Source organism: Mixophyes fleayi, chromosome 5 (assembly GCF_038048845.1).
Source record: "Mixophyes fleayi isolate aMixFle1 chromosome 5, aMixFle1.hap1, whole genome shotgun sequence".
Taxonomy (NCBI): domain Eukaryota; kingdom Metazoa; phylum Chordata; class Amphibia; order Anura; family Limnodynastidae; genus Mixophyes; species Mixophyes fleayi.
In genome coordinates, this window is record NC_134406.1 from 265,942,366 (window position 1) to 265,954,931 (window position 12,566).

At 38.7% G+C, this 12,566-nt stretch overlaps 2 protein-coding genes across 2 annotated transcripts in view; both read left to right on the forward strand.

Annotated features, from left to right (window-relative positions):
- The window catches only part of LOC142159293 (putative methyltransferase DDB_G0268948), a 196,753-nt gene that overhangs the window by 30,065 nt on the left and 154,122 nt on the right, over positions 1-12,566 (forward strand). The window lies entirely within an intron of this gene.
- The window catches only part of LOC142159290 (malonyl-[acyl-carrier protein] O-methyltransferase-like), a 31,841-nt gene that overhangs the window by 16,259 nt on the left and 3,016 nt on the right, over positions 1-12,566 (forward strand). The window contains exons 3-6 of the mRNA XM_075214049.1: positions 2,040-2,200; positions 3,613-3,826; positions 6,472-6,569; positions 10,109-10,246. Coding sequence (XP_075070150.1) covers positions 2,040-2,200; positions 3,613-3,826; positions 6,472-6,569; positions 10,109-10,246 — 611 coding nt within the window. The remainder of the gene's footprint in view (positions 1-2,039; positions 2,201-3,612; positions 3,827-6,471; positions 6,570-10,108; positions 10,247-12,566) is intronic.

The following is a 12,566-nucleotide window of genomic DNA, read 5'->3' on the forward strand; positions in this document are numbered from 1 at the left end:
ATCCTCTTCAGTCAGGCTTTCGCTCTCAACACTCCACAAAGACAGAGTTGACCAAGGTTGTTAATGATTTGATCACAGCAAAAAGTGATAACCATTACTCTCTTCTAATTCTCCTGGATCTCTCTACTGCATTTGACACTGTTGACCACTCTCTGCTACAATCCCTAGGTCTTTAAGGCACTGTCCTATCCTGGTTCTCATCCTACCTATATAATCGCTCTTTCAGTGTTAATTTCTCTGGATCCACCACTGTTCCACTTCCTTTATCAGTTGGAGTACCACAAGGCTCAGTTCTAGGTCCTCTGCTATTCTCTATCTACACCACTTCTCTTGGAAAACTAATAAGCTCCTTTGGATTTCAGTATCAGTATCAGTATCATCTCTATGTAGATGACACACAAATCTATCTATCCTCTCCTGATCTTTCACCATCTGTGTTGCCTCGCGTTACTCGCGTTACTGGCTGTCTTTCTGCCATTTCATCTTGGATCTCTTCTTGCCAACTCAAACTCAATCTTTCAAAAACTGAATTATTAATAGTCCCACCCCAAAACAGAAGCTTCCTGCCTGACATTTCTATTTCTGTTGATAACAAGACCATAAATCCCACCCCGCAAGCTCGTTGCCTAGGTGTAATCCTTGACTCACAACTATCGTTTATTCCCCACATCAACTCTATATCTAAATCATGTTACATACACCTAAAAACATTTCCAGAATATGCGCATATCTCACACAAGACACTCCAAAAACCTTAATTCATGCACTCATCATCTTCCGCATTGACTATTGCAATTCCCTCCTTACTGGTCTTCCCAAAGTCAGACTTGAACCCCTACAATCTATTTTGCACGCAGTGGCTAGATTGATTGCCTGTATTTCAACAAATCCAATATAAAATTCTTCTACTAACATACAAGGCCGTCAACAAAATTGCACCGACATACATTTCCTCACTTGTCTCAAAATATCTCCCAACTCGACACCTCCGTTATGCACAAGATCTACGTCTCTCTTCCCCTCTCATCACATCCTCCCATTCTCAGTTACAGGACTTTTTTGGGGCTGCACCCAATTTGTGGTTTTCCCTCCCTCGCACAGTAAGACTTTCCTCTAGTCTTCAAACCTTCAAGCGTTCTCTGAAAACCCACCTCTTCAGACAAGCTTATGATATTCCTCAACCACCATCTTAATCTCCCTAGATAACCCTATTACCACACTATACACAGCTAACATAAGACAACAACCCTCTGACCAAAATTGCCACAGACACAGCCCACTCAATACTTACACCTTTGCATTCTAGCTGGTCCATTGTACAATGTGATGTAGCACATGCCCTTGTGTTTCAAACTCCCATTGTCCTATAGATTGTAAGCTTGCGAGCAGGGTTCTCTTACCTCTCTGTCTGTATTACCCAGTATTGTCTTATTAATGTTTCTTCCCACTTGTAAAGCGCTACAGAATTTGCTGGCGCTATATAAATAAATGTTGATGATGATGATGATGATGATGATGCTCTTTTTGGTAGGCCCTTATTTGCATGTAATCAGAAAAGTTAATAAAACATACTGATTGCTGAAGGAAGGCTGAGAAAGCCGATTAATATATGGCTCAATAAACCTTAGCTCTAACTAAAACTTAGCTATGGGGTGAAATGTCTAGTTTAGTATGCTTATCATATTCAGATCAAATACAAAATAACTAATCTAAAATCATTTTGTTTGATATTAATATTAAAAAGGTAGAATCTATGATTTCTTGTAATAATATTTGTAGATAATTTAAATAGAAATATGTATAGAAAAATCTATGAGATCTAGCCTGTGATGAAACGCATTGATACTCATACAGTCTTGAGACATTAGGAAGCTTTTATAGATAGAAAGGGGTCTTGTTTTTCATGCTGCAACACAAGAAGAAAGAACAGTGAGAGTCGCATATGTTATATTAATTAGTGTGTTTTTAGACGAGTGGTCTTAACTTCAATTAGAGATCTTACAATAAGGATGGATGGATAACTTTTCATTTTCCTTTAGAAGGGGAAACCCTTTGGACTGGTAGTAGACGCTGGTTGTGGAACAGGGAGATCAACCCGACCACTGACAGAATATTTCAGCAAAGTGATTGGAATAGACATTAGTGAGAGTCAGATAATTGAAGCAAGAAGATCTACACCACAGGAGAATGTTACTTACCAGTGAGTAGTCTTATATTTGAAGAATATTTGTTGCCAATACCATGAACATCTATACAAGTGTCTCTATAACTTCATAAATATCATTCTACAGCGCCTCTGTGCCATGGGACCAATCTCTAAAAATATATGTAGTCAAGAAATCAATTCGGGATGCTCTTGTTACTTCTCCCCCATATGGCTGAAAAAAGTCATGTATAGACATAGTTTGTGGCTTTGACAGTACAAATATTTGGGAATTTGCAAACACATAGAGTCGGCTCCTATGTCTGTAGTCAGGGCTGGTGCGAGCATATCTTCTCAACACTGGAAAAAATAAATGTTTGCCCTCGCTTTTTTATAAATTATTTGTTCATTCAATAATGCTTTTCTTTTAATGCAAATCATAGAATAAATTTTAATAAAGTGAGTAATACAGATAAATACATTAAACAGCAAATATTTATTGCTATATGAATAATATAAATGAAGAATATGTATTCTTTATAAAAAAAAAATATGTCTTTGGCAAATAAGTTTGGTGAGAAGTATAGAAGAGAAAAAAATGCTTCCTTTAATCCACACACTGTGCCCCCCTCCTTTATCACACTGTGCCCCCCTCCTTTATCCCACTGTGCCCTCCTCCTTTATCACACTGTGCCCCCCTCCTTTATCACACTGTACCTCCCCTCCTTTATCACACTGTGCCCCCTCCTTTATCACACTGTGCCCCCCCTTCTTTATCACACTGTGCCCCCCTCTTTTATCACACTGTGCCCCCCTCCTTTATCACACTGTACCCCCTTTTTTATCATACTGTGCCCCCCTCCTTTATCACACTGTGCCCCCCTCCTTTTTCACACTGGGCCTCCTTTATCACACTGCCCCCCCCCCTCCTTTATCACACTGTGCCCCCCTCCTTTATCACACTGTGCCCCCCTCTTTATCACACTGTGCCCCCCTCCTTTATCACACTGTGCCCCCCTCCTTTATCACATTGTGCCCACTCTTCATCATACTTTTTCTCCTCCATCACACTTTCTCCTCCATGCAACATTTATCATACTGTGCCCATTCCATCACACTGTGCTCCTGTCATCACCCTGTGCCCCATCTGTTCTTTACTTACTTTTCTATGACTTTCATTTCTTCTGTCTTCTTCTCTTCTGTCTTCTGGCTCCTCTCTGTACCACTCCTCACTGACTGTGTTGCCACTCATGGATGTCATTGATGAGGGAGGAGGGCACTGGGCACCATAACAGTATTTTTATTTTATTGGACCAGTGGATTGGACAAGCAGGGTAGGCAGTCAGAGTGAAACACCTCTCAGGCATGGCGCTCCTCCCCCTTGCTTTCCCGACTTATTGTGTTGTCCCCGTCCTGTCTGTGTAATAATGCGTGTACACAGATTGACCACCTTTTCCTTCTCGTTACAGGGTTGCCTCAGTTGAGAGGATGCCTTTGGAAGATGCCTCTGTGGATCTATTAAATGCAGATATTGCTGCGCACTGGTTTCCTGCAGACAAATTTGTGCTAGAAGTAGCTCGAGTTCTCAAGCATAGAGGCTGCGTTGCATTGCACGCTTTTATTCCAAAGTTTATTATACAATATAAGAATTATTCACAGACACTAACAAACATTTTTAATGAGGTGAGAATTACTTCTGTCTGCATCAATACGATTATGTGACGCCACAAACTGTATGCAGGGTCTGAGAGCACATATAGCGAACAAAACTGTACAAACAGCAACTTCATATGTTAGACTCCAACTGGACAGAGTTAATTGGGGGGTATGGTAGGTAAAAAGTGTAAAACATTAAGGGGATCATTTATAGTTGGATGGATTTGCGAACCAAAATTACGTTTGGAAAAGCTCCATAAAAAGGCGTACTTACGTGTATAGGGTGAGTTGGACGTATCTCAAGATGTGTCCAGGTCAAAAACAGTAGTATTTACTATAGATGTAGACCAGACCGTGGTTCCCCCAGTACCAGCATGCTCTGGCAGCCATGTGCATGCTGGTACTACTACATGCACCAGCATGTCCAGACTATTTATGGCAGCGCAGGCTTGCTGGGACCTCCAGTTAACCAATGTAAAATAATATCTAATGCATTTATTTTACTTTTTTACACATTTAATACCCCACACCCACCACCCAGGGGTGTGGGAAGAGCCCTAGTGCTGTCAGCATGGGGCTGTTTACCACTAGGGTGGGGGCTTACTTTTTGTCCTCCCGATTTTCCTCTGACCAGCACTAGGGTTAATATGACTGGGAACGGGGTCGGGGGGAGGGGGGGGGGAATTGGCTTTTTCTTTTACATTTATTAATTTAATTTTTTCACCCTTTACTGTCGGCTGTTCGTTTTAATTCCAGCATTGTGATTGTTGGCAATCAAACTGCCAGTATGTAATCCATGTAGTTATTTTCTCCATGTCGGTATTTAGACTGGCAGGATTTTCATGTCAGTATTATTTGCATAGAAAAGCGTAGAGATGTGACTTTGCAGTGTTAGTAGTAAATGATAAAGTCACAATATATAATGTAATGAAGTGTTATAAAGCCAAGATAAAATATTGTCAACAAATATGAATAAATGCGTCACAATTATGTGAACATGATCTCACTGTACTTAGTCTCTGCTTGCCCTCCGGTGCCCTTCCCCATTCTTCATTTCCAGTTATCCACACTCAGACATAAAGGGTCACAAGTTAACAGCATACAAAAATCTACACACGAATGAATGTGTACACCTTATTTTGTGCACACGCACAGTATGGGAGGGCTTATCTTATGTCTAATAAATTGATCAACATCCAGCTCTAAATGAACCCTGTTAATAATATAATAAGTGTTTTATAAGAGTTAATGATATCAGTGCAGGTATGATTGTATATGAATATGTAATAACAGTTGTGTGCTGGGGCCAGCGTTACCTGGCGCCAACACCAACTAGAATAGGAATTTTGCAGCTTCTTCTATCTAGTAGCAGGCACAGATGTAGTTCCACTATGAGATTATAACACTTTATGGGACCTAATTTATTTAGATAAAACGAGTTTGGCTGCGGGGAACACTTTCCTCCACGGAGGTTTCATATAAGTCCGTTTACACCAGGGACAATATCCATTCCGCTACTAGTTACACTCGTTTTTCTTTACTTTGTCCATTGCAAATTAGCTGCATGGCTTTGATTCAACAGGGTTAATTTTAGAATAAGCGTATGGTTTGGTTGGATTTTAAACAGTAGTTTCTTACACTACTTACCATTTTGGTGTAAACAGCTTTGAATGTTTATCTTAGCTAACTCTGTTACAATCACCACTACATAATGCAAAAGAGCTTTTGCTCTTATATAGTAAACGTGCAGGATTATTCCTTAAACCAGCACATAGTTTGCTTGATTTAAACAGCGTGATTCTTCCTGCCAATTGGCATAACGAGATTAGCACTTTCTAATCCACACAATCCTGATGGAATTCTAATTGCTCTTTACAACAGAGCTTTCACCTGTAATTTAGTGAATTGTACTCTTCACAGCAGACAGGTTTACACAATGTCTGAATAATACGAGCTTCTAGGTTCATCAGCACATGTGCATTAATGTGTAGCGCTTTATACCTTTATTGACCCTGAACAAGCCCTCAATTAGAGTCCCATACTGTAATTATTACAAAGAAGGATAGTGTCATTTTTATTTTTAGCAAGGTCGTTACATCAACAGAGATTACACACTTCTCTCCGCTACTTGCCTGTTACAGTTGTTATAGTGGTTGTCAGAAGGTTTATAGTATCAATATTATAGGAGACACAGTTCTCATTTATCCTTTAAACCACTCTCTCTTCCCACTAACCATTACCTACCAGTCTATGGAATGGTTTGCTGCCAAGGATTTACACAGATACTTTTCTGCATTTATACCACTATTCCTTTATATAATAGATCCCTATCAGTTGGTGTCCTTGTTTTTATTACACGTGTGTATGTGTGTATTTGAGATTTTTTAATATATTTCACCTTGTCTTCCGGGAGGATATTATTATTAACCAGTAATTAATAAAAGTTATATTTTAATAAACATTCGGAGTGCTAATTTGTCCTTCTATGATGAACTCTTGTTCACAATTTTCTTGTCCTAATATAACAGGACCAGCACCCCCACATGCTACATGTTAAAGGTTTATATCTTGTTATATATTGCATGTGGTTGTTTCTTTCCAATCCCTGTGCAGAGCATTTCCCCCCCTTGCTTACTCTAATCACTCATTTAACAATATTTTTTTTTAAACAGGCCTTTGAATGCCTTTGCTATCAACATGATGTCTGTAACATTGCGATATCTGAATATCAAGAAATATTTGATGCCTTGCCATTTGCTGACAAGCGAAGGTAAGAGTGTAATTTAAATATCTTCAAACTTTACAATAAATATACACCAGAGAAGTTGCTGACAGGGACATGCTATAAACTAAAGATGCTCACTGACCCCTGTGTTTTGGTTTTGGTTTTTGATCTGGATTACCGTTGTGTTTTGGTTTTGGTTTTGCCAAACCGCCCTTGCGTGTTTTGGTTTTGGTTTTGTTTGGTTTTGTTTTGCTATTTTTGAAAAAAAATACCATTTTTTTGGTCTAAAATAACCTAATTTAGTGCCCCACCAGTTTCTTGGATAACTGAGGTAATTCTAAAGCTAATAAATTATGAAAAAAAAACAGTTTAATCCCTGGTAGGCCGTCCTTAATTCTAACACTTGCCTGCAAATTATACAGACAAACCTGGTTGTCTTCCTCCTCCATCTTTGACTATTGGCAATGTAGCCATCGTCTTTGGGTGTATATTACACCCTCCACTTGTAGTTAAATAGGAAAAAATCAGCCTGCATTGACTGTACATTAAATAGAAATGGCCAAAGGCAGTTTGGTGTCAGTCTCTATAGCCCCCCCTCCACTTGTAGTTAATTAGAAAAAAAGCAGCCTGCATAGAATGAACAATATAACAAATAAATGGACCAAGGTAGTTTGGTGGTTGTCTATGACCCCCCCATCTACCCCATCTACTTGTAGTTAAATAGAAAAAAAGCAGCCTGCATAGACTGTAGAATTAGAAAATTAAAAGAAATGGACGAAGGCAGTTTGGTATCTGTCTGCATCAGACCCCCTTTCCACTAGGAGTAAAATAGAAAACTATTCAGCCGTTATAGAATCTAGAATATAAATAGAAATTGAGAAAGGCAATTTGGTATCTGTCTGCATCATCCTCATCAACATCATCATTAGCGCCCTCGTCGCCTACACAAATCTCCCCCTCATCCTCTTCTAATTCCAAAGTGGCATCCTCAATTTGTGTACACTCGGGCTGTTCAGGCACACATCAGCAGAACTGCTGAAAGGGCCCTTCTTTATGGGTACACTAACAGAATGCTCTCGATTAGACATCCCACTGGTGGATGGACTCTCCATAGGGATTGGTGTCATTTTTAATTCAGAGCATACATTATCCTCTAATGCCTTATTGTTTTCTTGCAGCTCGACTTTCACAAGTAAAGTAGTTGTGCACCACTTTTAGACCCCAAATTACCTGTTCTTGCTTGGTCATGAGTGACCGTTCAAGAAGACTCAGTAACATTTTTTGATCTGCCACTAATAGAGAAAGGCGAAGGCCTCATTCTTTCTTTGCCACTGCGTGTGTAGAATGCCATGTTGGCAATTTTTTTTTTATCGGCACTTAACTTTTCCTCAGTTACACTTCTTTTTCGGTGTGTGATTTTTTCCCTGATTTAAAAAGATTATGTACTTTTACAAAGGCATTACCAGATGACGTACTGGGAACACTACCATCAGGACTGGTGCCAGCACCTGCTTGTTGATTCTGCTCATATGTGGACTGCTTTAAATCCATTTTAATGATCCCAAAGCACTTGTAGTGCAAAAAATTGTAGAAATACTGCTGATAAATATGACTTTTGACAGCCAGAAAAATTAGTGCTTCACACTGGGGAATATGGGACACCTCAAAGCACTTGTAGTGCAAACAATTGTAGAAATACTGCTGCTAAATATGACTTTTGACAGCCAGAAAAATTTGTGTTTCACACTGGGGAATATGGGAGACCCCAAAGCATTTGGAGTGCAAAATATTGAAAAAAAGCCTCCTCTATCCTCCTCTCTTCCTGCTCTAACAATTGCTAATAGAATTGGAATTAATAATAGAATTGAATAGATTAGAAATGAAATAATAATACAAAGAATAAGGTGTAAAATTATTGCTCTGTCCCTGCTCTAATACAGCCTGTGACATAACCCTGCTCTCTCCCTCTGTCAAATGGCGATGGATTTCTGTGGAGGCGGGAATTTATGCTTTTCAAATATTGCGAGAACCGAACTCCGAGATCCAACTACGTCATGATGACGTTTTGCCTCGATTTCGATTCCGAACGAGCGGGAGAGTACCGAGCCTGCTCGGTACTTGGATAGGCGAAGTTCGGGTGGGTTCGGATCTCGGGGAACTGAACCCGAACATCTCTACTATAAACCACCAGATATTAGTATGGTTGAGGAAGCCCAACTTCTACAACAAATTGAAATTGCTACACAACTAGGTCAAATTATAATTATAATGGATTTTGATTATCTGGACATTGATTGGAGAGCTGACATTTGTGGTACAACTAGAGGCAACAGGTTTCGGAGCAGGCTAAAAGACCATTGCATGTCCCAAATAGTAGAGGAACCAACTGGAAACTGGAATACACCTGACCTTGTAATAACAAATATTGTAGACATCATATCAAATATTCAAGTAAGGGAGCACTTGGGAAACAGCGATCATAATATGTTCTCATTTGAAATTAGTTTACATAAGGAACAGTGTAAGGGATCAACTAGGACTTTAAACTTTAGAAAGGCAAATTTTAATATCCAAACGGTGTCTGTAAAGTGCATAGACTGTGACACAGTTTTTGAAGAAAAAAATACAGAAGAAAAGCGGGTTGTCTTTAAAATGTCGTTGGAAAAATACACATGCAAGTTAATTCCTATGGGAAAGAAATGTAAAAGAATTAAGTCTAAACCAATGCGGCTAAATAAAAGGTAAGGAAAGAAATGGAAAGAAAGAAGCATACATTAATATGTGTAAGTCTGAGGGGACTAAGGGGTCCTACAGTATCTACAAGGAAGTTTCATGTTAGGGATATTATTGTTCTGTCTATATTAGCGTGTCTATAATGTAAATGCTGACAATGTAACTGTCAAACATATGTATCACTACTGGGTGGGAGAGTCCAAGGACAATTCCATCTTCCACCATTGTACATTATGTCCTTGGTCTATCATCAACTGTTAAATGTCTACTGATGCTGCCGCTGCTGTCCTTCTCCAACGTGTCACACATGTTGCCTAATGGTTACCTACTTGGTCTATCTTCTTTTCTAAAATGACAATGTAATTGATCTATACATCTGTGATCAGGGAGATGACATTTTCAACATTGAGGAAGAGGACCACTGTTAGCTAAATGTCCTTTAGTAATTTGTTAAAATCCTTTTAGACAATACACATGCCACTTACCCTGTTCTGTAGAGTATTTCTGTATGCCTTGAGAACTGCGCAATATAACTTCTATTGTTCACTATCTGTTCTTTTTCTGTATGCATGAAAAAAATAATGAATTACAAAGTGACAGATAGAAGTTAAAGCCTGTTGTCCCTACAATTTGTTACCTTAATCCTGGATCTATGTATTCTTTCAAAATATCTGTGCCTCATCTGGCTGGACTACAAAAACTTTCTGTCACACAGGTATGCCATATGGATATAAAATTAGTATTCGTGCAACTGTCATTACTTTTTAATTAATACAATAAATTAATATAGTTTCATTTCTGGTATCTCCCAAACTCTTATGTTGGCGATTTCTGTATTTTCTATTTTTCAGGATCAGTGGCATCACTGAGATGTTTCACATGAGGTTGGCAGAACTCTTGGGCTTTATTTCATCCACACCTATGTACCAGTATTCTCTAACAAAGGATAGAGATGGAGCCATTGCTTTCTTGCAAACTTTGGAGAAAAAGTAAGTAAATCAGAGTGATGAGCGAACATAAGTAAGACAAACATTTGGTAAAAATATGTATTACTGAAATAACAAAAGTAAAATGATAACTGTTTATGCACCTATGTCCATAATGATCATTATCTCACCTTTTTTCAGTAATTTGAATAAAAAGTGGAGGGTACTTGAGGAACCAGTGGTGCAGCGCAAAAAATTGTTCTATTTATGGACAATGCTCCTTTTTGCTTTTGTGATTAACAGATGTTAGCAGCATAAATGATCAGACCTGGGTAGATGGGGACATTCCACACTGCTGCAGCTTAGGGGCATTGCTATACCTTACAACATTTGAAAATGCAAAGACAGATCAACATAAGCCCCAACCCCAATCCATTAAACTCCTCCCTAACCCATACGTTTACTGAAGGCCATGACCACTTATTGATTGGATGCCAGTGGTGGATGAAGGGGGGTGCGCTCACCCCACCCCGTGCAGGGGCGGCAGAACACTGTATACATGAGCCTGTCTGCTGAGAGGCAGAGAGAGAATCCTGCCCCGCTACCGTATTTTGTGTTTTAAATACAATCATAGTGGCCGGGCAGCATCCTCTGCCGACAGACACATATACAGCACGATGCTGCTTCGTGCAAAAAAGGGGGCAAGGCACAAAATCACACCCCCTTCTACAATAAAATATATATTTCTGTCTCTTTAAGAGTCTGTATATCTGGAGAGTCTTGTCAATATCAGGACTTTTGGCATCCAGATCTTGCAAAAATAAGAAAACCTGTTGTTGGACAATATATTCAAATGATCATGATGGGGTGCAGTGACCGATGTGGGCCAGTATTTGGTGATATGCCATACTGAAACTTCTCCTACTGCTTTGATGGTAAAACTATCAAATTACATTCACTTACATTATCCATACCGCCATTCTACTTTCACCACTGATAGGGAACATACATTTGGGGCTTGTTTTTGCCTTCCTCTGAATATACACCATTGGAAAATATAAAAAGATTGAATTTGATTGACCTATGTATATTTTTCAGCCTTATTATATAAATAAATGCGTTTAAAAGAAGAAACTGAAATATTCATCCCATTGGGAGATGTAGGACAATTCCACTAATAAAGGGAAATCACTGTGTAGATGATAATATTTTATCAAAATTGGTAGAAAAGAAAGCTATACACACAATATACAAACAGAATAATTGCAATATTTATTCAGTTGACTGGGAGATTGTTCTTTACTTTTACAAAGTATATATTTTTAAGGAAAGAATGAAGTTTATAATAAAAAGGAAAGGTCAACGTGTATTATAAAGTTCAGTAAAGTTTGTATGTGGACATTAGTTTCAAGTACAAGCATAAAATTTGACAGATTTAATTAACATTCTCTTGTCCCTGTGAGTTTTTCATCAATGCTCAAACTATCCTTTGACTCTATACCAAGTAGGTGGCTAAATTTAGTGCAGTGTATCTTTAACCTGCAGTTTGATTGGGCAAATGCATCATTTTGCGGCAGGGGTTGGGCCAAAATGGCAAGATTTATGGTGCACTTGTAATTCACCTCCCCTCTGGGATCTGTCTGAGGGGAGAAATATAAAGTTGGTATGTACGGTATATATAATAATGTGAGTATGCAAAATTGTGTATGAGTTATACTGTGTTACTGTGTTACAATGTAGGCATGTTAATATTTCTACAGTATTTGCAGAGTGTGTAAGCACAAGGTTGGTTAGTATTTAGTATTTAGGTGTGTGTTAGCAACCTAAATGGAGCAAAATATTGTTTTTTTGCCCATTTTTTTTAATCTAGCAATCTACAATCTAGGAGTGTCCCAGGTGATATTATTGAAACATTTGCACTCCAATATAATGTGCAGTTCGACATATATAGAGGACCTGTATTGCATAAGTCTTGCTCTTTGTAAATAATCAGTTGAATCAGCAGTGTCTGAGTGATAAACTTGCTCATCTACAGATATACAGTTTGTGAATTTATATTATACTTGCGAACACTCTATAAGCAGAGGGGTGGGGAGGTCAAGTGGCAACTGCCGTGGGAAAATTACATGACTATTCCCGTTATTGAGACCATACATTCCGCTCCCCTCACTAGGAAGTGACATTACTTGGGAGGCTGGACTGCTCTCCTGGAAGATTGAGAGAACTACCCAGAATTTGTGAGTTCCTGGAGAGTAGCCAAGTATAATTCATATACAGGGGTAAAGTAAGTGATATCACGACTGACTTACTTTTTGGTTTTTGCTTGGTCATTTATTTAATTTGAAAGTCTAATTTAATAATTTTTCACAAACTCATTGCAACC